This window comes from Saccopteryx bilineata, chromosome 4 (genome assembly GCF_036850765.1).
Source record: "Saccopteryx bilineata isolate mSacBil1 chromosome 4, mSacBil1_pri_phased_curated, whole genome shotgun sequence".
Lineage (NCBI taxonomy): Eukaryota > Metazoa > Chordata > Mammalia > Chiroptera > Emballonuridae > Saccopteryx > Saccopteryx bilineata.
Window position 1 is genome coordinate 45,730,977 of NC_089493.1, and position 24,781 is coordinate 45,755,757.

A 24,781-nucleotide genomic window follows, 5' to 3' on the forward strand; every position below is an offset into this window, starting at 1 on the left:
CCTTTTTTGGGCCACGGACCGGTTTAGTGTCAGAAAATATTTTCACGGACCGGCCTTTAGGGTGGGACAGATAAATGTACCACGTGACCGAGACAAGCGTCAAGAGTGAGTCTTAGACGGATGTAACAGAGGGAATCTGGGCATTAAAAAAAAATAAAACATCATTCAGACTTAAATATAAATAAAACAGAAATAATGTAAGTTATTTATTCTTTCTCTGCAGACCGGTACCAAATGGCCCACCTACAGCCCGGGTGTTGGGGACCACTGCCTTAATGCACTGTGACCTCTTAGCTCCACTGGTTTACTAGACTGTTCATCATCCAGTTTTACTTCCTGAGGGAATGTATGAATATGTAGATTCTTCCACATGTCATCTGCAGGCCACTGAGAGTCAGCAGTTATCTCAGGATAGCAAACGAGGTCGCCTCTGCCATTGAACACTGCTGTTCCTGAGTCATGTTCAAGGAGGTGCAGGGCTAAATGCAAGGCCTCTCCTCCTTTCTTAGAGCAATAGACTACCAACTCTGCAGGTTCTCCAATAATACATGTATACAGGTGCTTTTCTACAATCCCCCCCTGCCCCCATTCTGAGACTCCAGCCAGGACAGGTGGGGTATGACTGCCGCTCACATATCCCAGCTCTGTCTCCATGCCACCCTCCACCAGACCAGCCTGGAAAGACTCCTTCCTTTCCTCCCACTCAGCAGGTACTTTCCTTATGTCACAGCCTCCATTTTCTCTGCCATATGGCATGTACTAAATGACACTTTTAATTCTGCCAAGGTTTGGATTTTGAAATGTTAACGGAGCTTTAAATTTTTCTAAAAACCTTTCTTAGTAATGTCTGGGGTGTTTTTTTTTTTTTTTTAAGACTGTGTTTCTTGGGACTCAAAAAACCTGTTTTGGTAGTCAAAGGCTGCTTTTGAGGGTGGGGAGGAGGATACCCAGAATCAGTTATGTTTCTCTTTTGAGGCTGATAGATGCTTCTGGCCATCCGAGAAAAAGGTTTCATAAGAGAAATGCAAAATGTATTGACATATTTTCAAAAATTATCTCCATTATGTATTTTTTTTTTGCAGCTGCCAAACCATTTATTCATTTTATATGGCCTTTCTGTGTCCCACATTATTTCCTGAAGGACAGATTTATCTCTGTTTTGCAAACACTAATAGGAATATAATAAGTGTTATAACTTTGAGTTTCAAACTTCGAGACAGTCACTGCACAACAGAATTGAACGAATGTGTAATTTTGTGAAAAATCCTATAGCTCTTAAGCAGAACCTAGCCTTTTGAACCCCCTGAACTAACAAATCCCTCTCGTAAAAAACTCTCATCGTCTTAGATGTTGGGCTTCTGTCATCTATATAGTATATACACTGAGTGGAAGGGAGCTACCTGAAGCCTGCTCCAACTAAGCTGACACTGGTGATTAATATGGCACTTAGTCTATGGCCCAGAGCTTAGGACATTCATTTATAACAGTGGTTCTCAATTGGGGGTGATTTCCCACCCCTGCCTCCTGGCAACGTTTGACAATGTCTCATTCTTGGTTGTCACAACTGGGGAGGTGCTACTGGCCTCTAGTGGGTAGAGGCCAGGGATGCCGCTAAACACCCAATAAGGAAAGCACAGCACAATCCACCACAACGAAGAATTATTGGACTCTAAATGTCAATATGAAGTTGAGAAACCCTGATGCAGAAAATTCTATTGAATTGAAATGAACTCTATTGATCTTGCACTGTAAGAGTGCGTTTGGGCACGGCTGCCGAATCACAGTCAGGCCGGAGCACACAGATGACCGCGTTCCGGCTAATTTTGAGCAGTGCCTCCCACCGTCGGCGGTCACGTGTCGGCCCACCAGGCCGCGTCGACCGGTGGGGGTGGCTCTGCCGAGTGCCGGGGCAGGAAGGGAGGCGGCCGCGGTGCCTTCTTAAAGGGGCCCGAGGGAAGGCGAGAGGCTGCCGACTGCCGGAAGGAAAATGGTGAGTTGCCTCCAGGGAGGGTGGGGGCCACAGGGCTGGGCCAGCCAGCTGGGCTTTCCGGTTTGCGGGCGCCGGTCTCCGCGGGCAGCGCCCGGGCTGGGTCGGCGGCCGCTTCCGCCCCGGCGCTGGCTGGTGCCCACAGCGGGAGACTCGGCCTCCCCGGCCCCCGCGGCTGCCACCCCACCTATGGCAGCGTACTCCGGCCGGCCCCGGGTCAGCCCTCCCCGCCCTGCAGTGGGTCCCGGGACCAAGGTGCGGCCAGTAGGGGTGGGCCATCCTCGCCGGGTCCTTCTGGACGGCGGGTTCCAGCTCCTCAGCTGAAGGGCTGGAGAGGCCAGGGGTCCGGCCCAGCGGAGAGCTGTCTCGAACGCGGTTTTCTCTGTCCGGCCTGCGGCCGGCGCCGAGCGCTTTCCGCCTTCCGCCTGGCGGCCTTGCTGGGTGGGCTCGCTGGAATTCTGATTCCAGTCTTGCGGCCTCGCCGTAAGCTTGTCTTGCCCTTGCCCGGCTTAGGATTCCTGTGTCCTTGCTTTCATCGAGTTAGAGCATTTGCAAACCTTTTCACCCAAAGCTTTGGCGCTTGGCATTCAAGTGGCTGTAAAGATCATTAGTTTTGCTGGGTCTAGGGGCTCTGGCTTCTTTAGGACCCAAGGATCAAAAAAAAGTAGAAGCCCTGGCCGGGTTGCTCATTTGGTTAGAGCGCCTTGGTTAGAGCATCATTGGGTAAGTAAGCCAAGGTTGCGGGTTCCATCCCCAGTCAGGGTACAAACAAGGATCAACCAATCAGTGCATGGGTGGAAGAAATCGATGTTTCTCTCTTTCCCCTCTCCGTTCCCCTCTCTAAAATCAATTAGTCACTTTTAAAAAATAAGTGAAGAATTAAGTCCGTTGCCCAAAAAGGATCCTCTGGATCTTTCCTGTCAGATTTTAAAATAAACTGTTTTTAGAAACAAAACACAAAATCCCACTGACCTATCTGATCTCCCACTCATTTTTCAACCCACCTCCATCGAATAGATCTTGTTACGGTTACCAGATTCTAAGGACTCTTCAATTCTTATCTTTCCTGACCTCTCAACTGCATTTGAGGGTGTTGACCATCCCTTTTTGAAACATTCTCTTCTCTCGTGGCTTTTGGGATACAGAATTCCTGTTTTTTTTTTCCTGCTTCTTCTGTTTGGCTATCTGTGTCCCATGCAGACTGTTCTCCTTCCCTGGACATCACACATAGGAGTCCTAGGCTCTGTCCCAGTGCTTCATTTTCCATTATATATTCTTTCTTCATCGTTTCTTAAGCTGCACTCAAGGCTTCAGTTACCACCTGTATGCATATAACTTGTGAAATTGTATCTCAGACCTTTCTTCAGAGATCCAGTCTGGATCCATGTCTCCCTCTACTTAGTTAACATCCTCTGAGAATCTTTTCCTCACTGGGGTTCCTCAAAGCCACTTCAGTTTGTCCAAAATAGAACTCATGCTCTTTCCCCTCAAACCTAGTCTAACTCAATGTTAAAGGCAGCACTATTTAGTCTGTTACACAAGCGAGAAGCTTAGGAATCATCTTGGCAACTTTTTTCCTAACCCATCTCTCCCAATGCCCAGTCTTCCACCAGGTCCTTTGTAGTGGTTAAGAGAGTTAAGTGGGCTGGAGGTCAGGCTGCCTGGGTTGAGTCCTGGCTCTACTAATTATGTAACTTTGGGGAAAACACTTCTCTAAGTCTTAAGTTTCTTGCAAAATGGGGATAATAATACCCATCTCATGATGGTGTTTTGAGCATAAAGGGAAATCTGTGTAAAGGACATAGCACAATATTTCTCTCATGGTATTTAACACATGTTAACTAGTATTAACAGTATTTACCTACTTCTCTTTACCTCTTCAGCCTGTTTAAGCTGCTTTTCATCTCTCACCTGACTTAGTCTTGTCAGTTAACTAGTCTTGTTGTATTCGTTCTGGCATTCTGCCTGTTCCTGCCTGCAAATCTGATCATGCTTTCAGTTATTATCCTGCTTAAAACACTTTAGTGGCTTCCTGTTGCTCATAAGAAAGAGACCAAAATATTTAATATGACCCAGTAGGCCCTATGTGATTCAGCTGCTACCAATCTCCTTTTGTACCATGTTCCTGCTCATTTTCTGCTTTAGTCACCCTGGCCTTTCATTACTTTTGTGGGGTTTTTTGTTTGTTTGTTTTTTATATTTTTCTGAAGTTGGAAATGGGAAAGCAGTCACACAGACTCCCGCATGTGCCCGACCGGGATCCACCCGGCACGTCCACCAGGGGGCGATACTCTGCCCATCTGGGGCGTTGCTCCGTTGCAACCAGAGCCATTCTAGCACCTGAGGCAGAGGCCACAGAGCCATCCTCAGCACCTGGGCCAACTCTGCTCCCATGGAGCCTCGGCTGCGGGAGGGGGAGAGACAGAGAGGAAGGAGAGGGGGAGGGGTGGAGAAGCAGATGGGCGCTTCTCCTGTGTGCCCTGGCCAGGAATCGAACCCGGGACTTCCGCACGCCAGGCTGACGCTCTACCACTGAGCCAACCGGCCAGGGCTTAATAGGGAATTTTTATAAGAGTATATTTGAGCCAAATTGATGACGTGCCTGGAAACAAGATTATCAAATGCTCCCTCATTACTTTTGATGCCCATGCTCACTTTAATCAAGAGGTCTCCACATAGGTAGTTTTGGTTCTTGGGATGCCTTTTTCAGGCAAGCCCCTGTGACCATGCTGTTATTCACTAGTCATTTCTCAAACTTTGTCTCTCTTTCTTAGCTCTTATCACAGGTACAAACAAGTGTACTTTTTTTTTTTGAGGGAGTGTACATTTTATTGGAAACTTTTTTTGCTTGATTCTTTTGTTATAGGTCTGTTCTCTAGTAGACTGTACTATAAGCTCCTGGAGGGTAGGCTTATATTTTTACAATCATGTGCTGCTTATCAATGGGGCTACATCCTGAGAAATGTGTTGGTTGGCAGTTTAGTCATTGTGCAAACATCATAGTATGCACTTACACAAACCTAGATGGTACCACCTACCACACACCTAACTTCTATGGTATAACCAGCCTATTTCTCCTATGCTATACACCTGTATAGCATGTTACTGTATTGAATACTGCAGGCACTTGTAACACAATGGTAAGTATTTGTGTACCTAAACATAGAAAAGGTACAGTAAAAATGTGATGTAGGCCCTGGCCAGTTGACTCAGTGGTAAAGCGTCGGCCCTGTGTGTGGAAGTCCCGGGTTTGATTCCCAATCAGGGCACACAGAAGAAGCGCCCATCCGTGTCTCCACCCTTCCCCTCTCCTTTCTATCTCTCTTCCCCTCCCACAGCCAAGGCTCCATTAGAGCAAAGTTGGCCCGGGCGCTGAGGATGGCTCCATGGCCTCTGCCTAAGGTGCTAGAATGGCTCTGGCTGCAATGGAGCAGCGCCCCAGATGGGCAGAGCTTCGCCCCCTGGTGGGCTTGCTGGGAGGATCCTGGTCAGGTGCATGTAGGAGTCTGTCTGATTGCCTCCCCGCTTCTAACTTCAGAAAAATAATTTTAACCCCACAAATGTGATGTAGATGATAAAATGGTCTCTTCCCATAAGTGGTCTGACGTGACCTCTGAAAATGGTTTGTTATTCATTTGACCCAGAAAAACTTACAAAATCATGCAAATCAAAAGGTTCAAATCTTTGTGTTCATGAAACTGCCCAGGCCATCAATGGTATGCATAACTGCAAAGCCACCAAGTAGCTAAAGGATATCCCTTTACAGAAGCATTGTATGTCATTCTGTCATTAGAGTGGTGGGGTTGGTAGGTGTCCTGAGGCCAAACAGTGGGGCTGCACCCAGGGTCAGTGGCCCAAGGAGAGTGCTGAATTTTGGATGCACATGCTTAAAACTGCAGGATCATTGAGCACATCCAGGTGAACAAAGCTGCCAAGATGTGGAGCAGAATTTATACAACTCATGAGCAGATTAACCCATATGTGAGCATTTTCTGCAACGTTGAGAAGATCCTTACTGAAAAAGAGTAGGTTGTTCTAAACCAGAAGAAAAGGTTGCACAGAAAAAGAAAAGATATCCCAGAAGAAACTGGAGGGGAAAATAAAGTCTTATGGCCTGGGAGTAAATTCAGATTAAAATAAGTGCTACTAAAAGTAAAACAAACAAAAAATGTAAAATGGTACAGCTGTATAGGGCACTTACCATGAATGGAACAAGCAGGGCTGGAAGTTGTTCTGGCTGAGTCAGTGAGTGAGTGGTGAGTGAATGTGAAGGCCTCCAATACTACTGTACTCTGCTGTGAACTTTTATAAACACTGTACACTTAGAGTACACTAACGTTCTAAAACAACATGAAGTTAAATCAAGGACAAGAGAAAAGGATGCAATCAAGAGATGCTGTAAATACGAGATGTACGAGGCTGCTGCCAGCGTAACACTGCATACTGTTTACAGCAAACCCTTTTTCTTAAAGTAGGTTACACCCTAAAATAACAATAAAAACATAGTAGAGGCCGTGGCCAGATAGCTCAGTTGATTAGAGAGTCATCCCAATATGCCAAGGTTATGGGTTTGATCCCCAGTCAGGGCACGTGCAAGAATCAACCAGTGGGTGCATACATGGGTGGAACAACAAATCATTGTTTCTCTCTCTCTCTCTTTCTTTTACTCCTTCCCTCCCTCCCTCTCTCTCTAAAATTAATATATTTTAAAAAATGTTAAAGTACAGTAAATAACAAACTAGTAACATAATCACATCATTATCAAATATGTACTGTATACATACAGTTATAACTGTGCGCTATACTTGTACATGACTGGCAGTACAGTAGGTTTGTTTGCACTGGTATAATCACAAACATTACTAATGCATTGCAGCTAAGACATTACTAGGCAGCAGGATTTTTTAACTCCGTTTAATCATTATAATCATCATTGTATATGCTGTAAGTTGTTAACCAAAATACCATTGTGTGGTGTATGACCATATATTTTATATGATTGTATGCCTAGATTTAGCATGGTGTTAACACTTATAATATGTTCATCATATGTATAAACTAATAAATACACACCTGAGCTCAATTTTCCATTTAATTTTGTGGTAGTTTACCATATAAAGTTGTTTTCAGGGTGTTATACTCATTCTTAAATGCTTCTACTAACTCTAAACAATTAAAATTGGCAGAGCCTAGATTTTTTTACTTATAGGAAGAAGTTTTTGGCTTCATAGTATTGGGAGGGGTGCAAATGCAAGAGAGAAAAACACCAAAAGGCTTTCAAAAAAAAAAAAAAAGGCCCTGGCCTGTTGGCTCAGTGGTAGAGTGTTGGCCTGGCGTGCAGAAGTCCCGGGTTCGATTCCTGGCCAGGGCACACAGGAGAGGCGCCCATCTGTTTCTCCACCCCTCCTCCTCTCCTTCCTCTCTGTCTCTCTCTTCCCCTCCACCCCTCCTCCTCTCCTTCCTCTCTGTCTCTCTCTTCCCCTCCTGCAGCCGAGGCTCCATTGGAGCAAAAGATGGCCCGAGCGCTGAGGATGGCTCTATGGCCTCTGCCCCAGGCGCTAGAATGGCTCTGGTCGCAACAGAGCGACGCCCAGGATGGGCAGAGCATCGCCCCCTGGTGGGCGTGCCGGGTGGATCCTGGTCAGGCACATGCGGGAGTCTGTCTGACTGCCTCCCCATTTCCAGCTTCAGAAAAATACAAAAAAAAAAAAAAAAAAAAAAGCTGTATGAATGAAATCACAGCATTATTTTCCCACTTGGTTTCTGATCCTTAGAATGTCAGGATTGCACAAGCAGCTGTGGGTATCACAGCTGGAAGATGACTTGTGTGATAAATTGGTCCTTGCCTAAACAAAAATCTAAAATATGTATTAGTTTCACTAGTAAGTTCTACCTTTGGTTGTGAAGAGAATGGAAATTGTCGTTTTCTGACTTCTATATCTTTCTTGGGAGGTAGAAAAAGAAAGAGAGTAGGGTTGGATATTGCTTCAGAAAGCTCCATAGGACTTAGCATCCCTTTCTCTAAAGATAACTAAGAGGATGGACAGACATGACTCCTACAGGAGCCTGATCGGGTAGTACCTATGGGTGGGATATACTTCCTAACTGTGTAATAGCATATCATACGGTATATCATGCCTTACATAATGCCAGTGTTCTGAATTTAAAAGACAATTTAAAATGGATAGCCATTTCCTACTTTAACATATGCTTTCATTTACCCAACACAGGGTCAAAAAACAAGCTTATATTAAATTTTTATTTTAACTTAAATTTGGAAGCCTTAATACTTCTGGGTTATAATGAAACATAAGTGTTTTAGCATTGATCTCACATGTTTTAATTGTCTTGAAAAGGGGCAGGGGGCTATCTGTGAAAAGAAACCAAAGTAAGTGGGCCTTATTTGGAATCTTAGTCAAACCAATGTGAAAAGAAAAACCTTCTAACAGTAAGAGAAATTTGAACTCTGAATATTTAAGATTGGAATTACTCTTGTTTTTTTAGGTGAGGTAATGTTATTGTTCTTATATTTTTTTGTTTGTTTTCTTAAAGATATTTATTTATTTATTTACAGAGAGAGAGAGAGAGGGATAGATAGGGACAGACAGACAGGAACGGAGAGAGATGAGAAGCATCAGTCATCAGTTTTTCGTTGTGACACCTTAGTTGTTCATTGATTGCTTTCTCATATGTGCCTTGACTGAGGGCCTTCCACAAACCGAGTAACCCCTTGCTTGAGCCAGCGACCTTGGGGCCAAGCTGGTGAGCTTTGTTCAAACCAGATGAGTCGGCACTCAAGCAGGCAACCTCAGGGTCTCGAACCTGGGTCCATCTCATCCCAGTCCGATGCTGTATCCACTGCGCCACTGCCTGGTCAGGCTGTCCTTATATTTTTAATGGCACATACTGTCTTTTTTTTTTTTTTTTTTGTATTTTTCTGAAGCTGGAAACGGGGAGGCAGTCAGACAGACTCCCCATGTGCCCCACCGGGATCCACCCGGCACGCCCACCGGGGGGGGGTCACTCTGCTCTGCCCATCCAGGGGGGTCACTCTGTTGAGACCAGAGCCACTCTAGCGCCTGGGGCAGAGGCCAAGGAGCCATCCCCAGCGCCCGGGCCATCTTTTGCTCCATTGGAGCCTCGGCTGCAGGAGGGGAAGAGAGAAACAGAGAGGAAGGAGAGGGGAAGGGGTGGAGAAGCAGATGGGCGCCTCTCCTGTGTGCCCTGGCCGGGAATCGAACCCGGGACTTCCGCACGCCAGGCCGACGCTCTACCACTGAGCCAACCGGCCAGGGCACATACTGTCTTTTTAATGATGCATATTGAAATATTTACAGTTGAAATGACTTCTGGCCTTTGTTGTGTGATAGTCTATGAGACAGTATTGAGGGTATTGGATAAAATAAGATCGGCTGTATGTTAATGATTAGAACTGAGTTATAAGTGTATGGGGATTCACTATACAATTCTCTACTTTTATGTGTGTGAAGTTTTAAACATTAAAAAAAAGAAAGGCCCTGGCCAGTTGGCTCAGTGGTAGAGCATCGACCCAGCGTGTAAAAGTCTCAGGTTTGATTCCCGGCAAGGGCACACAGGAGAAGTGCCTATCTGCTTCTGCACCCTTCCTCCTCTTCTTTCTCTCTCTCTCTTTCCTTGCCCTGCAGCCAAGGCTCCATTGGAGCAAAGTTGGCCCAGGTGCTGAGGATGGCTCCATGGCCTCCACCTTAGGCGCTAGAATGGCTCCAGTTGTAGCGAAGTGATGCCCCAGATGGGCAGAGCATCGCCCCCTGGTGGGCATGCTGGGTGGATCCTGGTTGGGTGAATGCAGGAGTCTGTCTGTCTCCTTGCTTCTCACTTAAGAAAAATACAAAAAGAAAGAGAGAGAAAGAGAAAGAAAGAAAGAAGAAAAGAAAAGAAAAAAGAGAAAAAAGAAAAGAAGGAAAGAAAAGAAAGATAAGAAAGACAGACTTGGCCGGATAGCTGTTTGGTTGGAGTGTCATCCTAGAACACAGAGGTTGCTGGTTCAATTCTCCAGTCAGGGCACAAATGGGAACAGCTTCATGTTTCTGTCTTTCCCTCTCTGCCTATGTAAAAAAAAATAAAATAAAATAAGTTATCCCTGGCCAGTTGGCTTAGTGGATAGAGCATCGACCCAACATGCAGTCATTCCATGTTCCATCCTCAGGGCACACATGAGAAGCGACCATCTGCTTGTCTTCCCCTCCTCCTTTTCTCTCTCTTCCTTCTCCCAGTCAGTGGCTATAATGCTTTGAGCATCAGCAGGGTGCTGAGGGTAACTAGGTTGATTCAAGCATCAGCTTCAGATGGGTGTGGGGTGGATCTTGGTCTGGGTGCATGTGAGAGTCTTTCTATCTCCCCTCCTCTCACTTAAAAAAAAAGAAAGACAGGTTCTGGCCGGTTGGCTCAGCGGTAGAGCGTCGGCCTAGCGTGCGGAGGACCCGGGTTCAATTCCCGGCCAGGGCACACAGGAGAAGCGCCCATTTGCTTCTCCACCCCTCCGCCGCGCTTTCCTCTCTGTCTCTCTCTTCCCCTCCCGCAGCCAAGGCTCCATTGGAGCAAAGATGGCCCGGACGCTGGGGATGGCTCTGTGGCCTCTGCCTCAGGCGCTAGAGTGGCTCTGGTCACAACATGGCGACGCCCAGGATGGGCAGAGCATCACCCCCTGGTGGGCAGAGCATCGCCCCTGGTGGGCGTGCCGGGTAGATCCCGGTGGGGCGCATACGGGAGTCTGTCTGATTGTCTCTCCCTGTTTCCAGCTTCAGAAAAATGAAAAAATGAAAAAAAAAAAAAAAAAAAAGAAAGACTTACATCCTCATGCTTGCAATCAATAACACATTTGCACCGCTAAAAGGAGAGTGCTTTGATCATTTCCTTGCTAGATTTCTGGAGAAGAGTCTCATATTTTTTTCATAATTTGTAAGTTTCCTTTTAATTTTTATATTTGTTTCATTTGGTTTTGTTTTCATGATTCTAAACAGCTCCTTCTAAAATCCCCATAGTCTGCCCTGGCCAGATAGCTCAGTTGATTAGAACATTGTCCTGAAATGCAGTTTACTGGTTCAGTCTCCACTCAGGACAACATGCAGGAACAGGTCGATGTTCCCTGTATCTCTCTCTCCCTTTGTCTCTCTCACTACAATCAATTTAAAATAAAATAAATAAAATCCCCATAGTCAATTAAGATAGAAATGTTATTGGTCTTTACTCTTAAGGTTTTTCATACTTTTATTTGTATATTTTTTATAGTTGTAGACCCCAAAATGAATCAGTCTTATTAATTCTAAGGACAATAAGATGATTATCCTATTCTTCCTGCATTGTGTAAAAATATATGCTTTCTAACAACAGGCAGAGATGCTTGAATTTTCCCACATTCTTCCCTTCCTCTGCAGTTCTCATAAAAATGCATATTATTATATGTCTAGTTCTTTGACATAGTTATTAGTAAGGAGAAAGTTAAAGTATATTCTACATTTAAGATGAACAAATGTGTGTAATTAATATAGATACAAAGGTTGGTAGATTCAAAGCTCTTGAGTGTTCACGTGTTCGTGTTAATGCTTTCACATAATTGTGACATTTGAAGATGTCAGTATACCTTTTTAAAGGAATAGATTTTATAACTTATTTACATATATTGAAATCATGGCATTTTATACATGATTTTTTTTCTTTCCTTTTCTAGAGTGAGTCTTTGGTGGTTTGTGATGTTGCGGAAGATTTAGTGGAAAAACTGAGAAAGTTTCGTTTTCGCAAAGAAACGAACAATGCTGCCATTATAAGTAAGCTACAAGTGATTGTTTCAGTTATGTGCTGTTAGTTTGTTTTTATCTTATAGCTACATTGAATAAACTGAACCTTTAGAAAGTAATTTACCTCTTGTTTTAATCCCCCCCTTTTTAGATCACTTGAAAAAATTAGTAACAGCTAATATCACAGAACAGAGGTGGAATGTCCTACCTCCCCCAATCTGCTACTATAGAGTGTTGGAAGAGATTATCTTCTGGGTCACTTGGTCATTTGTAGTGACCCATCCTTCTCTATCCTTTAACTTCTCAGGGGACTAAAATTAGCCTGGCCACTCACTCATCCTCAGAAACCTTGGCCTACATGTAAAATGGTAAAGTTCAGCATTGTGTTCAAAGTGACTTGCACCCTTATTTCATCTCTAGACTCGAACTCCATTTTTATGGAGAGTATATTTAAGCTTCTCTGACTTCTGACAATGGAAAGAAGGATTTGAATATTGCCTCTCCCACTATGTGCTGTATCTGATGTTATGCAGATTTCTTTTATATTCTCGTTAATATTTAATATGTGGGTAGTAATTTAGAAAGATAAAGGAAGAATGAGAAGGATAAAATGTAGGCGTGTATAGAGTATGTGTAACAGAGAGATGCATCTGGCCCATGTGAATTAATGAGGTGGTAACAACTTGTCAGGAATTCTGGTTCTATTACAAATAAATACTACAGCAGAGCAATACAGAAGTGAAAATATATGTCAGTGTATTTTCCCACAGAAAGGTAAAGCTATTTGAGATCATACTTTATGTCATAGGATTTACTGGGAAATTAGTGCAAAACCAAAACTGGCTGACTTTAGGGTGATTCCCAGTCAAGGCACTCAGGAGAAGCAACCATCTACTTCTCCCCCCCCTCCCTCTCTCCCTTTTCTCTCCCCCTTCCTTCCCTCTTCCCTCCTTCTTTACCTCCCTCCTTACCTCCCTCCTCTCCTCCCACAGTCAGTGGCTCTTGGTTTGAGCCTGGTCCCACACACTGAGGATAACTTGGTCTGAGTGTGACAGCCTCAGGCACTAAAAATAGCTTGGTATTAGAGCTTTGGCCCCAGATGGGATTGCCGGGTGGATCCGGTCAGGGTGTATGCAGTAGTCTGCCTCATTATCTTTTGTCCTTTCACCTAAAAAACAAAAAAGAAACAAAACAAACAAAAAAAAGAGGCATACATCATAAAAACACATTTTAATATGATTTTGGATTATGTTATATAGATTTGAATATAGATATCACTGCTATTTGTAATTCACTTTCTCAGAATAGTTATACTGTACCATGAAATCCTGACTCTGGAGAAGCTGGGAATCTGACGATTATTCTGTCCTGACTCTTGGTTCACTTTCCCCTTACAGTTCCAACCATGTTACATAGACCAGTCTCAGTTACAGTCATCCTTATAAAGTTCTCCATATGCACTGTAAATGTAAAGAGTTGATATAAAGTTCTAAATAAGCAAAGTAAGTGATGGGAATTATGGGTGAAAGCTTTTAAACACTAACTACTTGAAAAACTAAGGTAGCTAATAAACTGAACTAAAACTAAATGAGTGTTTTATGCTGTGATTCTTGATGTTTTAATTTTAGATGCCAAAAAAGGGGCCAAGACTCCTGGGTTGGGTTGACCAAGGTCACATTAGAATCACAATTTGCTCATATTATTTATTCTTTTTAGTGAAGATTGATAAGGATAAACGCCTGGTGGTACTGGATGAAGAGCTTGAGGTTTGTATGATCACCTATATATAGTTTTACAGTTAAGCAGTGATTACCCAAAAGATGTTATATTACTTACTTTTTAAATGAGTTCTACACCTTCAGATACATGCTTATTAGGCATGAAAAATGTGTGCTTATTTTTGTGTAGTGCTTTGTCTTTCTAATTTAATCAACATATTAAAAAAAAATCAGTGTAACAAGTGTTAGAAGTTAAGGCTATATGTCCACTAATTACTGAGTCAGCTTTACAACTTGCTTCTAAATTGCTTGGCCAGCAATTAAAAACTAAAATCCTAGAACCTAAATATTTAGTTTGTCAAATTAAGTAACTACTTTAGAGTGAAAAGAAATGAACCTTTCCCCCTAAATCAGACATGTTTCTTCTGAGGGGTTGGTTTATCAGGATTTTGACAATTGGAACATGAGCATAGACTACTGTGCCTCTCAGTCCCATGTTTGGTTAGTAAACAACTCAACTGAGTGGGCTAGAGGGAGCTTTCATTAGATTGAGGATTTAGGAACCTTAGCTTATATATAACTTAGTAAAATAAAATTTTGTGTTGTGTTGTATGGTTATGAATTCATACCTATTAGTAGAATGCGTGCTTAGTTTCTCTCAAGGTTATAGGTAAAAATTGTTTAAAGTTGTTTCTCTTTATTATGCCAGGGCATTTCACCAGATGAACTTAAAGATGAATTGCCTGAACGACAACCTCGATATCCTTTTCTTAGTGCTTCAAAAAGATTTGTTTTCTTTAATGGTCAGCATTTTATTTATGAAGTTTATATTTTCAACTTTTAGAAGACATTTTCTTCTGCATCATGATTACAATCAAACTGAAATATGTATGCACATATTAGACCAAGAAAAAAATGAAAAGTTGATGTATTAGTGGGATGAATTATTTCCTTTTTAAAAAATTTCATTTATTATTATGTGTTTATAGTAAAAATGAGAAAGATAAATCCATATTAAATCCATACTTTTAATACACTTATTTTATTATTATTTTTTTTCTGTATTTTTCTGAAGCTGGAAACGGGGAGAGATAGAGACTCCGCATGTGCCCGACCGGGATCCATCTGGCATGCCCACCAGGGGGCGATGCTCTGCCCCTCTGGGGCGTCGCTCTGTTGCGACCAGCGCCTGGGGCAGAGGCCGAGGAGCCATCCCCAGCGCCTGGGCCATCTTTGCTCCAGTGGAGCCTCGGCTGCGGGAGGGAAAGAGAGAGACAGAGAGGAAGGAGAGGGGGAGGGGTGGAGAAGCAGATGGGCACTTCTCCTGTGTGCCCTGGCTGGGAATCGAACCCGGGACTTCTGCACGCCAGACCAACGCTCTACCACTGAACCAACCGGCCAGGGCCTAATACACTTATTTTTAAGAGATCATAATATTTTATAATTTATCATGGGGCCCATTTACAAATTTGTGGAAAGATAATGGATAGTGAAAGTGTGGCCTAAATGGGTGTTAGAAATTTACTACTCACTAGCTCTCCAGAGATTTCAAAACATTGTTAAGTGCTTGTCTCAGAGCAGTAATTTTAGTTTCTTTAACTTGAGAAAAACCTTCATTGTGTATAGTTATAAATATCAACGTGATGATGGAAGAGTTTCATATCCTCTGTGTTTTATTTTCTCCAGTCCTGTTGGTAAGTGAATTTCTTTACATAGTGCATATTTGTTTCTGATCTAATTTATAAAACCATTCTTTATACAGGACAAATTGTATGCTTGTTTTAAAGATGAAAAGTGTTGAATAAACCTAAAATGAGTTTTGTGTGTACACACACATGGAAATAAGTTACTATATAGCATCATCGCTTAGAATTTCTTATTTTCCTAGGATAAATTCCTAGAAGTGTAGTTGTTAGGTCAGATCATACACACATTTTAAGGAATTTGAAATGTAATGACATTTTTAAATATCAAAAGTACATTTTCTCTTATTTTAAACATTTTTCTAAATATGTGAACCCTGTGTATAATCATGATGTATATATTTGTGTTTATCTTTAAAGCATTAGTTACCCATGATATGCCTATAATCTTGAATATAGTGCTAGAATAGCTTACATTGACTGTTAAAATGGCTTATTGTTATTTACTGTATCCATCACCAGAACTCTCACTAGTACCACCATTCACGCCCACAGTAAAATCTTTACTTGATGAACTCTTCTCTAAACTTTATTATTTGTACCATTTACTTAGTGCTTAAAATATACTACAGTATGTTTTTAACTTAATAAGTAAACTTTTTTTCAGGGCAGATTTCTCCGCCTCACTACCCATCATCATCCCAAAACCTTATCTGTGTAAGACCTCCATAGAATTGAACTTGATATTTTTCAAGTCAGAATTAAGGAAATGCTGAAAAGTTTTAAGGTTTGCAAGGATCTAAAAGTCAGAATCTATAGAAGTCTAGGCTCATTTATTTTTGCTAACTTAAAGCTTGTTTATTTGTAATTTAGCTGTGTCTCTTTGTAGAGTGTGCAAGTAAGACTTTCAAAATCACATTTGGACTGAAGTTTTTATCATCTTGAAAGCATAGGAAATCTTAAATGTATCACTTTTTAAAAGTAAATAATGAAAACCCATTGCTTTTTCAAAATCAAAGTCTCATTTCTACACAAATCTCTCTTCCAGGATGTAAGCCTGAACAACAGATGATGTATGCTGGGAGTAAGAATAAGCTAGTCCAGACAGCTGAACTAACCAAGGTGGTATTTATGTTTGACTTGCTTGTTGAGACAGTATCTTCACTTAGAATACAATAGTTCCCCTCCTGTACACGGTTTCACTTTCCACGGGTTCAGTTACTTGTAGTCACCATGGTCTGAAAATATTAAATGGAAGATTCCAGAAATAAAGAATTCATAGGTTTTAAATTGCACATGGTTCTGAATAGCATTGCAAAATCTTTTCCTGCCTGGACATGAATCATCTCATTTTCCAGCAAATATGTGTACAGTATACACAACCAAGCTAGATACCCAACTGCCTGTGAGTCACTTTTTAGCTGTCCCAGTTTCAGATCACTATTGAGTATCGCAGCACCTATGTTCAGGAAAACTTATTTTACTTAATAATGGCCCCAAAGCACAAAGGTAGTTAGTGATGTTGGCAGTTCAGATATGCTAAGGAGAAGCTGTAAAGTGCTTCCTTGAAGTTAAAAGATACGTGTGTGTAGGAAAAACATGGTGTATAGGGTGTGGCACCATCCTGGGTTTCAGGTGCCCACTGAGGGCTTAGAATGTATCCCCTGAGGGCAAGCGAGACTACTGTACAGAGCAGAAAGCTGAAATAATCTAAAGAGGTAAGTATGTTTTTGCAGTTAAACATTCAGAACAGAGCAATAAATTAGTCCAAGCTTTTTATTAGTTGGAAATAGAATGATAGAAGTCTTGAACTCAATGTATTTTTTAATGGGAATTATAAGTTCATCAGATGAAATAATATGTAGGCAGCTTTAGAAAAGCCACTGACTATTCAATCTATTACAAGTTCTTCATCTTCTATAATTCTTTTTCTTTTTTAGCAAGTGAGCAAGAGAGAGACAGACAGGGACAGACAGAAAGGGAGAGAGATAAGAAGCATCAACTCATATTTGCAGCACTTCAGTTGTTCATTGATTGCTTCTCATATGTGCCTTGACCTGGGAGATCTAGCTGAGCCAGTGACCCCTTGCTCAAGCCAGCGACCTTGGGCTTCAGGCCACTGACCATGGGATCATCTCAGTGATCCCACACTCAAGCTGCCAACCCTGTGCTCAAGCTGGTGAGCCTGCACTCAAGCCAAATGAGCCCGAGCTGAAGCCGGTGACCTCAGAGTTTAGAACCTGGGACTTCAGTGTCCCAGGGTGATGCTCTATCCACTGTGCCACCACCAATCAGGCCATAATACAATTTCATTAAATAAAAGTTAAGTACTAAAGCTTTCGTACTTTAGGCTGAGTGAACCGAATTCTGTGCAGGAATTCCATACTATGCAGTTAACTATATTGCTTCCAAATCTAAAGAATAACTACCAGTGGCTTTTTAAAGCGAGAAATGTTTTTCAGCTGCTGGTCCATGGAGAGGTCTGCCAGAAATTTTGTGTCAGTTCGTGAAAGAGTTAACTACCCTGATGTATAAAAATGATAGACCGCCTGACCTGTGGTGGCGCAGTGGATAAAGCGACCTGGAAATGCTGAGGTTGCCGGTTCGAAACCCTGGGCTTGCCTGGTCAAGGCACATATGGGAGTTGATGCTTCCAGCTCCTCCCCCCTGTCTCTTTCTCCTCTCTCTCTTTCTCTCTCTCTGTCTCTCTCTCCTCTCTAAAATGAATAAATAAAATAAAAATTTTAAAAAAATGATAGACCAGTAATCTTAGTTGAATTCGCTTATGCTCAGGGTGATTTCTGCTTTATTGGTCCCTGACATAGTTCTCCTATTTTCACCATCCCCAAGTGTAAAAAGTTGAAAACCACTAGATAGAACATTCTGTTGTATATGAGATACTTGCTCTATGATTTAACATGTCCCCATTGTCTTATGGCAGTTTTGAAGATTAGAGGTAAGAGAGGTGCTTGCTCTTAAATTTTAACTTCTATATATTAGTTTGAGTTGAAAAAGTATATATATTTTAGATTTTGAAACAAAATATTACAACTCTGAAGTGGTATTAAGTAATATTTCCTTTCAGGTTTTATTTTAAGGACAGCATCAGTGTTTTCCCCCTGGGTGCTTAATCATCGACCCAGAAGATGTCTTTTTTTTTTTTAAAGACTTTATTCATTTTAGAGAAGAATTTTAGAGTGTGAAAGAGAAACAGAGCATGTGCGAGAGAGAGAGAGAAGAGGGGAGAGGAGCAGGAAGCATCAACTTCCATATGTGCCTTGACCAGGCAAGCCCAGGGTTTCGAACTAACGACCTCAGTGTTCCAGGTTGATGCTCTATCCACTGCGCCACCACAATTCAGCAACCCAAGAGGGTGTCTTTAAGTGCCTTCTGCTTTTTCCCTTTAGCCCATAGGATTGTCATGGATACCACCAATGTATAGATACTACTTTTCCTAATTTTGTACCATAGGAATTCCCTAGAGTTGCTGTAGTGGCTTGGGTGGTTAAGGACAGCTCTGTTAACAACCTCAATGCTATTCTGTTCCTGAGTGTGACCTAAAGTACTGGAATTGAGACATTACAATTTACAAATTACTTTCACAAATAATCCTGTTGAATTCTCACTATGGCCTTGTGACATTGATGGTGTGATTCCTATTCTGTAGATGGGAAAACTGACGTTCAAAGGATAAATGACTTGTCCAGGGTTGCATGATAGTAAATGACAGAACTAGGATTCAAACTCACATCTGGCCTCAACCATTCTTTCTGCTTTATTACATTTTCTTCCTATAGCCATTATACTTTCTTTTTTTTTTTTTTTTCATTTTTCTGAAGCTGGAAACAGAGAGAGACAGTCAGACAGACTCCCGCATGCGCCCGACCGGGATCCACCCGGCACGCCCACCAGGGGGCGACGCTCTGCCCACCAGGGGGCGATGCTCTGCCCATCCTGGGCGTCGCCATATTGCGACCAGAGCCACTCTAGCACCTGAGGCAGAGGCCACAGAGCCATCCCCAGCGCCCGGGCCAACTTTGCTCCAATGGAGCCTTGGCTGCGGGAGGGGAAGAGAGAGACAGAGAGGAAAGCGCGGCGGAGGGGTGGAGAAGCAAATGGGCGCTTCTCCTGTGTGCCCTGGCCAGGAATTGAACCCGGGTCCTCCGCACGCTAGGCCGACACTCTACCGCTGAGCCAACCGGCCAGGGCGCCATTATACTTTCTAGCCTGTGCATTCAGATTCTTGCTGACGATTTGTGGTTGTGGACTGTTAGGCTGTCTTTATCAAAACAATCTATAGCTATTTCCTCCAGTTATGGAGGACCAGCATATATGCTCTTTCAGCCCCTAACTAGACTGATATACTTGGGTTGACTCTTGAAGTGGGTGGGATTTACAGAATTGCTCACTTTTAAGGGAATTTTAGTTTTATGCTAAACTTTGGTAACTGAGTACTTAGTATTTGAAAAACTGGCCCTGGCCAGTTAGCTCAGTCAGTGAAGAGCATGGTCTGAAACAACAAGGTTGCATGTTCAATCTCCCGTCAGGACACACAGGGGAAGCAACCAAGGAATGCTCGACTGAGTGGAACAGCAAATGAATACTTCCCTTCCCCCTTCCCTCTCTTGTCTCTCTAAAAATCAAAAATTAAGCCCTGGACATAGAGCTCGGTTGGTTGGAAATCCATCCTGGAGCACGGAGGTTACCAGTTCAGTTCCTCGGTCAGAGCACATACAGGAGCAGCTCAATATTCCTGTCTCTCTCCCTGCCTCAAAAATTTTTTAATTTAATTTAAATGAAATAAAGAAGAAACATACTTCTTAAGCAGTGTATCTAATTTACCCAGATTAAGTCATGATCAATATGAAAGAAAGGAGAATTTTGATATTTAATACTCAAATGTTACAGTGTATTTGATATTTTTTGAGAATATCAGAGTGTAACCTAACCTTTTTTTTTCTTAAGGTATTTGAAATAAGAAATACTGAAGACCTAACTGAAGAATGGTTACATGAGAAACTTGGATTTTTCCACTAATGTGAAGTTTTGTGTTTCTAAAGTATTTATGTATTAACCTGACCATACTGGAACCAGACATAAATACTTATTTATGCCTAAAAATGCACTGTTACTTACAGTTTGTTTCCTGCAGTAAAGAAAAAGTCCTCATTTGTTCAAAGTTTGAACAAAGAGGAAATCATCTTCATAGTAATGAAATTTGTAAAATGTCTCCTTATATTTTGTAATTGTTAGGTGGACTACTTCTCTCCAGGGACTTTTTGCACTCTTGTGACTGACTTCTATAACTATGTTCAGAATTTGATACTGTTTGCAGACAACATCAGAAAGTGGGTATTGTGATAGACAACACTTTGCCTCCTTTTGACAAATACTGGATATTGACAATTTCTGTATGAAAATAGCATATTATCACTTGTCAAAAATTTGAAATTAATATGGGGTAAAAGACTCAAACGACCCTATTTTGAGCCATGATTAATAATTTAGTGTAATCTGCATTACTAGTACATCTTTCATTAATTCTATCCCTTCTTTGGTTTCCTATATTTTTTAAATCAAGTCCAGAAACTTGATCAATCACTCGTTCTTAAGGTCTGGGAGTTAGATTTTGTAATAATATGACTATTCTATGGAAAGTAGCATCTTAGGAACTGATGGGTTATAACTAATCAAGGGCTTCATTCCTGGTGATGTCATTTCTAGGGAGTTTTGAATCTAGGTTAATAATACCTTATTTATAAAGCACCACCTCTTAATGTTGTCCTGTGAAAACTAGTTATTTTAAATGTGTTAATACTGTGCCTTTAATTTGTTAGCTTCAAAGTTAGTTTAAGACTTTTACACTGCCAGTATTCCAGATTTGGTGAAAGTAATACTTTTGTAAAGGGTCCAAGTAAAACAATTTTCTAATGTGTGTATCTGAAATTTGTAATAAATCGACTTCATATTTTTTAAATTCCAACTATCTGCTTGCATTGATGAATATTTGGCAGTTGAGAGTTGATATCCAATTCTGGGGATATTTGTGATTAGTTTTGTGCCATAAGAAATGATTACTTATCTTAAAACTTTGGCCATAGTTAATAACATTAACACATCAATAGAAATTGCATTTTATATCCTAAATTTCAGAAAATACTCTAAATTGGACACCTTTCTTTCTTTCTTTCTTTTTTATATTCTGAAGTGAGAAGTGGGGAGGCAGAGAGACAGTACAGCATGCGCCCAACCAGGATCCACCCGGCATGCCCACTAGGGGGCAATGCTCTGCCTATCGGGGCCATTGCTCTGTTGCAATCAGAGCCATTCTAGCACCTGAGGCAGAGGCCATGGAGCCATCCTCAGTGACCCGGCCATCTTTGCTCCAATGGATCCTTGGCTGTTGGAGGGGAACAGAGAGACAGAGAGAATAGAGATGAGGGAAGGGTGGAGATGCAGATTGGCGCTTTTCCTGTGTGCCCTGGCTGGGAATCGAACCTGGGACATCCACATCCTGGGCCGACACTCTACCACTGAGCCAACCGGCCAGGGCCTCTGGCCACCTTTCTTGTTAGATGATGGCATCCTTGGCATGAAGCAAGGATTCTAATATATAGTGTACTTTAAAAACAAACAAGTAACTGTTCAACATTAATTTGACAAACAGACTCTAAAGATTAACTAAATTTGGTGAATGAATTCTTATATTAAGAATATCTTAGTCATTTCAAAACTAGCAAAAGCTTTTTTTTATGTTGGCATATTTTCTATTCATACGGTTATTTGCATTTTTTTGAGGTTTTTGTGCCAACTTTAACAAAGAGGTAAAGATATTTGGAATTTTCACAATATTGAATAGAACATCTTCTGTTCCTGACACTGTTTGGCTTCACTAATCTAGAAGCAGGAAGCAATAGAAAGTTGGAGATGAGGAAGTGCTAGAGTGGGTATTTGTTTTGGTTAATGAATGAGAAGGATTCTTTATTCCAATTTCCAGAGAGAGAGAGAAAAAATATCACCCAATAATTTTAAGAATTCTTTAAACAGCTATTTTGATATTAGAGAATAATGCTTATAGTTCTGCAGAAATGCAAATTAATCCAAGTGAATTTAATGTAATTCAAGAGTGTTTTGGATGAAGGGAATGAGGTTTGTTTCACCTGGTTCACAGCAATAAGAGAAACAAGTGCTGCAAGAATACTTTTTTAATGAGGTTCCTTTGTCATGTGCATTTTAGTTTGGAAAGTCCTCCATGTCGTGTACTGACCTCCAGACACAGAGCTCTTAGTTCTCCTGGTCTCTAATGGGGACAAAGAACTGTGACAACTTTTTTTTTAATCTTGTTTGCTTATCAATAACATGTATTTTGCAAGACAATATACCATAGATTGAGGTTAGGTGATCAGTAGAGCATTTTTTTTTGCTCCCTCTGTCCTATAGGGAGGTTTACAAATCCCATGCTCTGCAGGGGTCCCCAAACTTTTTACACAGAGGGCCAGTTCACTGTCCCTCAGACCGTTGGAGGGCCGCCACATACAGTGCTCCTCTCACTGACCACCAATGAAAGAGGTGCCCCTTCTGGAAGTGCGGCAGGGGGCCGGATAAATGGCCTGAGGGGGCTGTATGTGGCCCGCGGGCTGTAGTTTGGGGATGCCTGCTCTAGAGTGTTCTGACTTTTATATAAATTTCCCTCCCCCCTAACCAAATTTTGCAGTGTTCTTTTCAAGTACATTTCTTATTTGATCTCTGTTTCTGCCTTTTCTCAAATAGTAACTCCAGATTTCATAATTCCAGTTTTTACATTCCATAACTTTCAGGAACAGCCATTCCCAGTCAGCCTTAAATCTTTCCTTAATCATTCCTTTTTGGCAGCGTTTTTTTTTCCTGGGAACCTCCTTCATGGTCTTTTAAGTCAGCATTAGTTTTGAAATTGTTCGCCTTGCATAAGTTCTGCATAGCATCTAATGTTGTCAGAATAGAACCAGCTAGTATTGACAGCATGTTTTTAGTATGGCTTTTATGGCAACGTAAATGACATGAAGAAAACTGTTCTCAGGTCACTGTGCTGAAATTCCAAAACGTCAGAGTTTTGAATAGTAATCAGTTTGTTCTGGTGTTGACACAATTGTTAGGGAAGATAGTTGGTTGACTACTGACTGTTTTTGTTTAATTAACTTCTAAAATAAGTGTTATAATTATCTGTTTCTAAAACGTTTACTAAATGCCGAGTGCAGTTAAACATACTCTTGTTTAAGAGGGTGTTGCTAAATTTTTATTGTCATTACGAAATCTTTATAGCAAAATGTCTGTCAGCATTTTTCTTTCCCTTTTATCTCCTATTTTCAGGAGTCAAATGTAGCCATAAATTGTATTCTGGTCTGACACTTTAAAAAATTCCGGTTAGAGGAGTTTATTGCCAAATTAAATTTGGCTGTCTTTATTCCCTACCTGTATAGATAGTAATGAAGGTGTACCTTAAAAAAAAATGTTTGGACTTCTTTAAAACCTGAGCAATGTCAGTAAATCCATACTGTGGACTAGTGATGACTAGATATTTTCATAAGAGTTTAAATGCTGATAATTTCGTGGAAGTAGAGAGTAACTTGTATTTTATCAATTCAAATATTCTTAGTATGGTGGCTTTCCCTCTGTGTTCAATAGACTGATGATACTGGAATCTACAGAATTTGAGCCTTTAAAACTTATGTGAAGAAGTGTCTCACACATTTCTGGACAAATCTTATTTTGTATTTCTGCAAGAATGTAAACCTTCTAGGCCACTTAACACCAGTGGTCCCAAGTTGAATATTCTTGAGAAATTTGTTTCCTATAATGCATTTGACATTTTAAATCAGTAATCATGTTCCTGTAATATTTAAAACAACTACATTAAGATTGTGATAGAAACTGTGTTTTCTTGCTTTTTGGAATGTAGTTCATATACATACAATTACTTGAATATTGTTTGAGATCACTAACATGCCAGGGCAGTTCCCACTGATTTAGATGGTCCAATATAATCTCATTCAGGAGGCTTGAAACAATAATGATTTAGTCTTGTGAATTTTAACAGCTCCCTGTCATCATTTAACAAATTCAACAACTGGCACAACTTCTTAAGCTGTGGTTTCAGTCTCTGCTAGTTCATATTGCATGTTTATTTTGGACAGTCTTCTGTTAAGCACGGTGCTTGTACTGGTTTAAATAAAATGTTAACATGAAAGGACGTCTAGTTTTTTATTTTTTACTCGCCTCTCTCCCCTTGGGATTACTGCTGCCTGCCTGGCCCAGTTGTGTGAGCCACACAGGTACAGCAGTTGATTCTGTGGAAAAACTGAGAGGCAGAATGGGAATCCTGTGGCGATGCAGAGTTGAGGGAAGGAAACTAGAATGAGTTTATAAAATGTTCTAATTTAAAACCTGGTTCTTTGCTAAAATTATTCATTTGTAACAGCTGAGGACTTTATTTCAAATGATGAACTTACGCTTTCAAAGGGAAAACTAGATGTTAGAAGTGCTTAGGTATATGGCCTAAGAAATCAAAATAAAGGTTCTTTTATTGAGTATAGTTTATCACTATTTATTAAACATTTATTTAAGACCCATCCTGTGTTTATTATAGACTAGTCTACATGTTATGTGGTTTATAGGTATCTATTG

General features: G+C 41.3%; 1 protein-coding gene across 2 annotated transcripts; it reads left to right on the plus strand.

Moving 5' to 3' along the window:
* Positions 1 to 1,868: 1,868 nt before the first annotated feature.
* Positions 1,869 to 21,083, plus strand: GMFB (glia maturation factor beta). 2 transcript variants are annotated; one of them, XM_066277699.1, is made up of 7 exons: positions 1,869 to 1,990; positions 11,694 to 11,790; positions 13,477 to 13,526; positions 14,188 to 14,237; positions 15,087 to 15,172; positions 16,170 to 16,243; positions 20,087 to 21,083. In XM_066277699.1, exons 1-7 carry the CDS (start codon positions 1,988 to 1,990, stop codon positions 20,156 to 20,158), a joined length of 432 nt encoding a protein of 143 aa, XP_066133796.1. In that variant the 5' UTR covers positions 1,869 to 1,987; the 3' UTR covers positions 20,159 to 21,083. The 2 variants fall into 2 exon arrangements, with proteins under 2 accessions (XP_066133796.1, XP_066133797.1); XM_066277700.1 differs by having other exon boundaries at positions 15,090 to 15,172.
* The last annotated feature ends 3,698 nt before the right edge of the window (positions 21,084 to 24,781 follow it).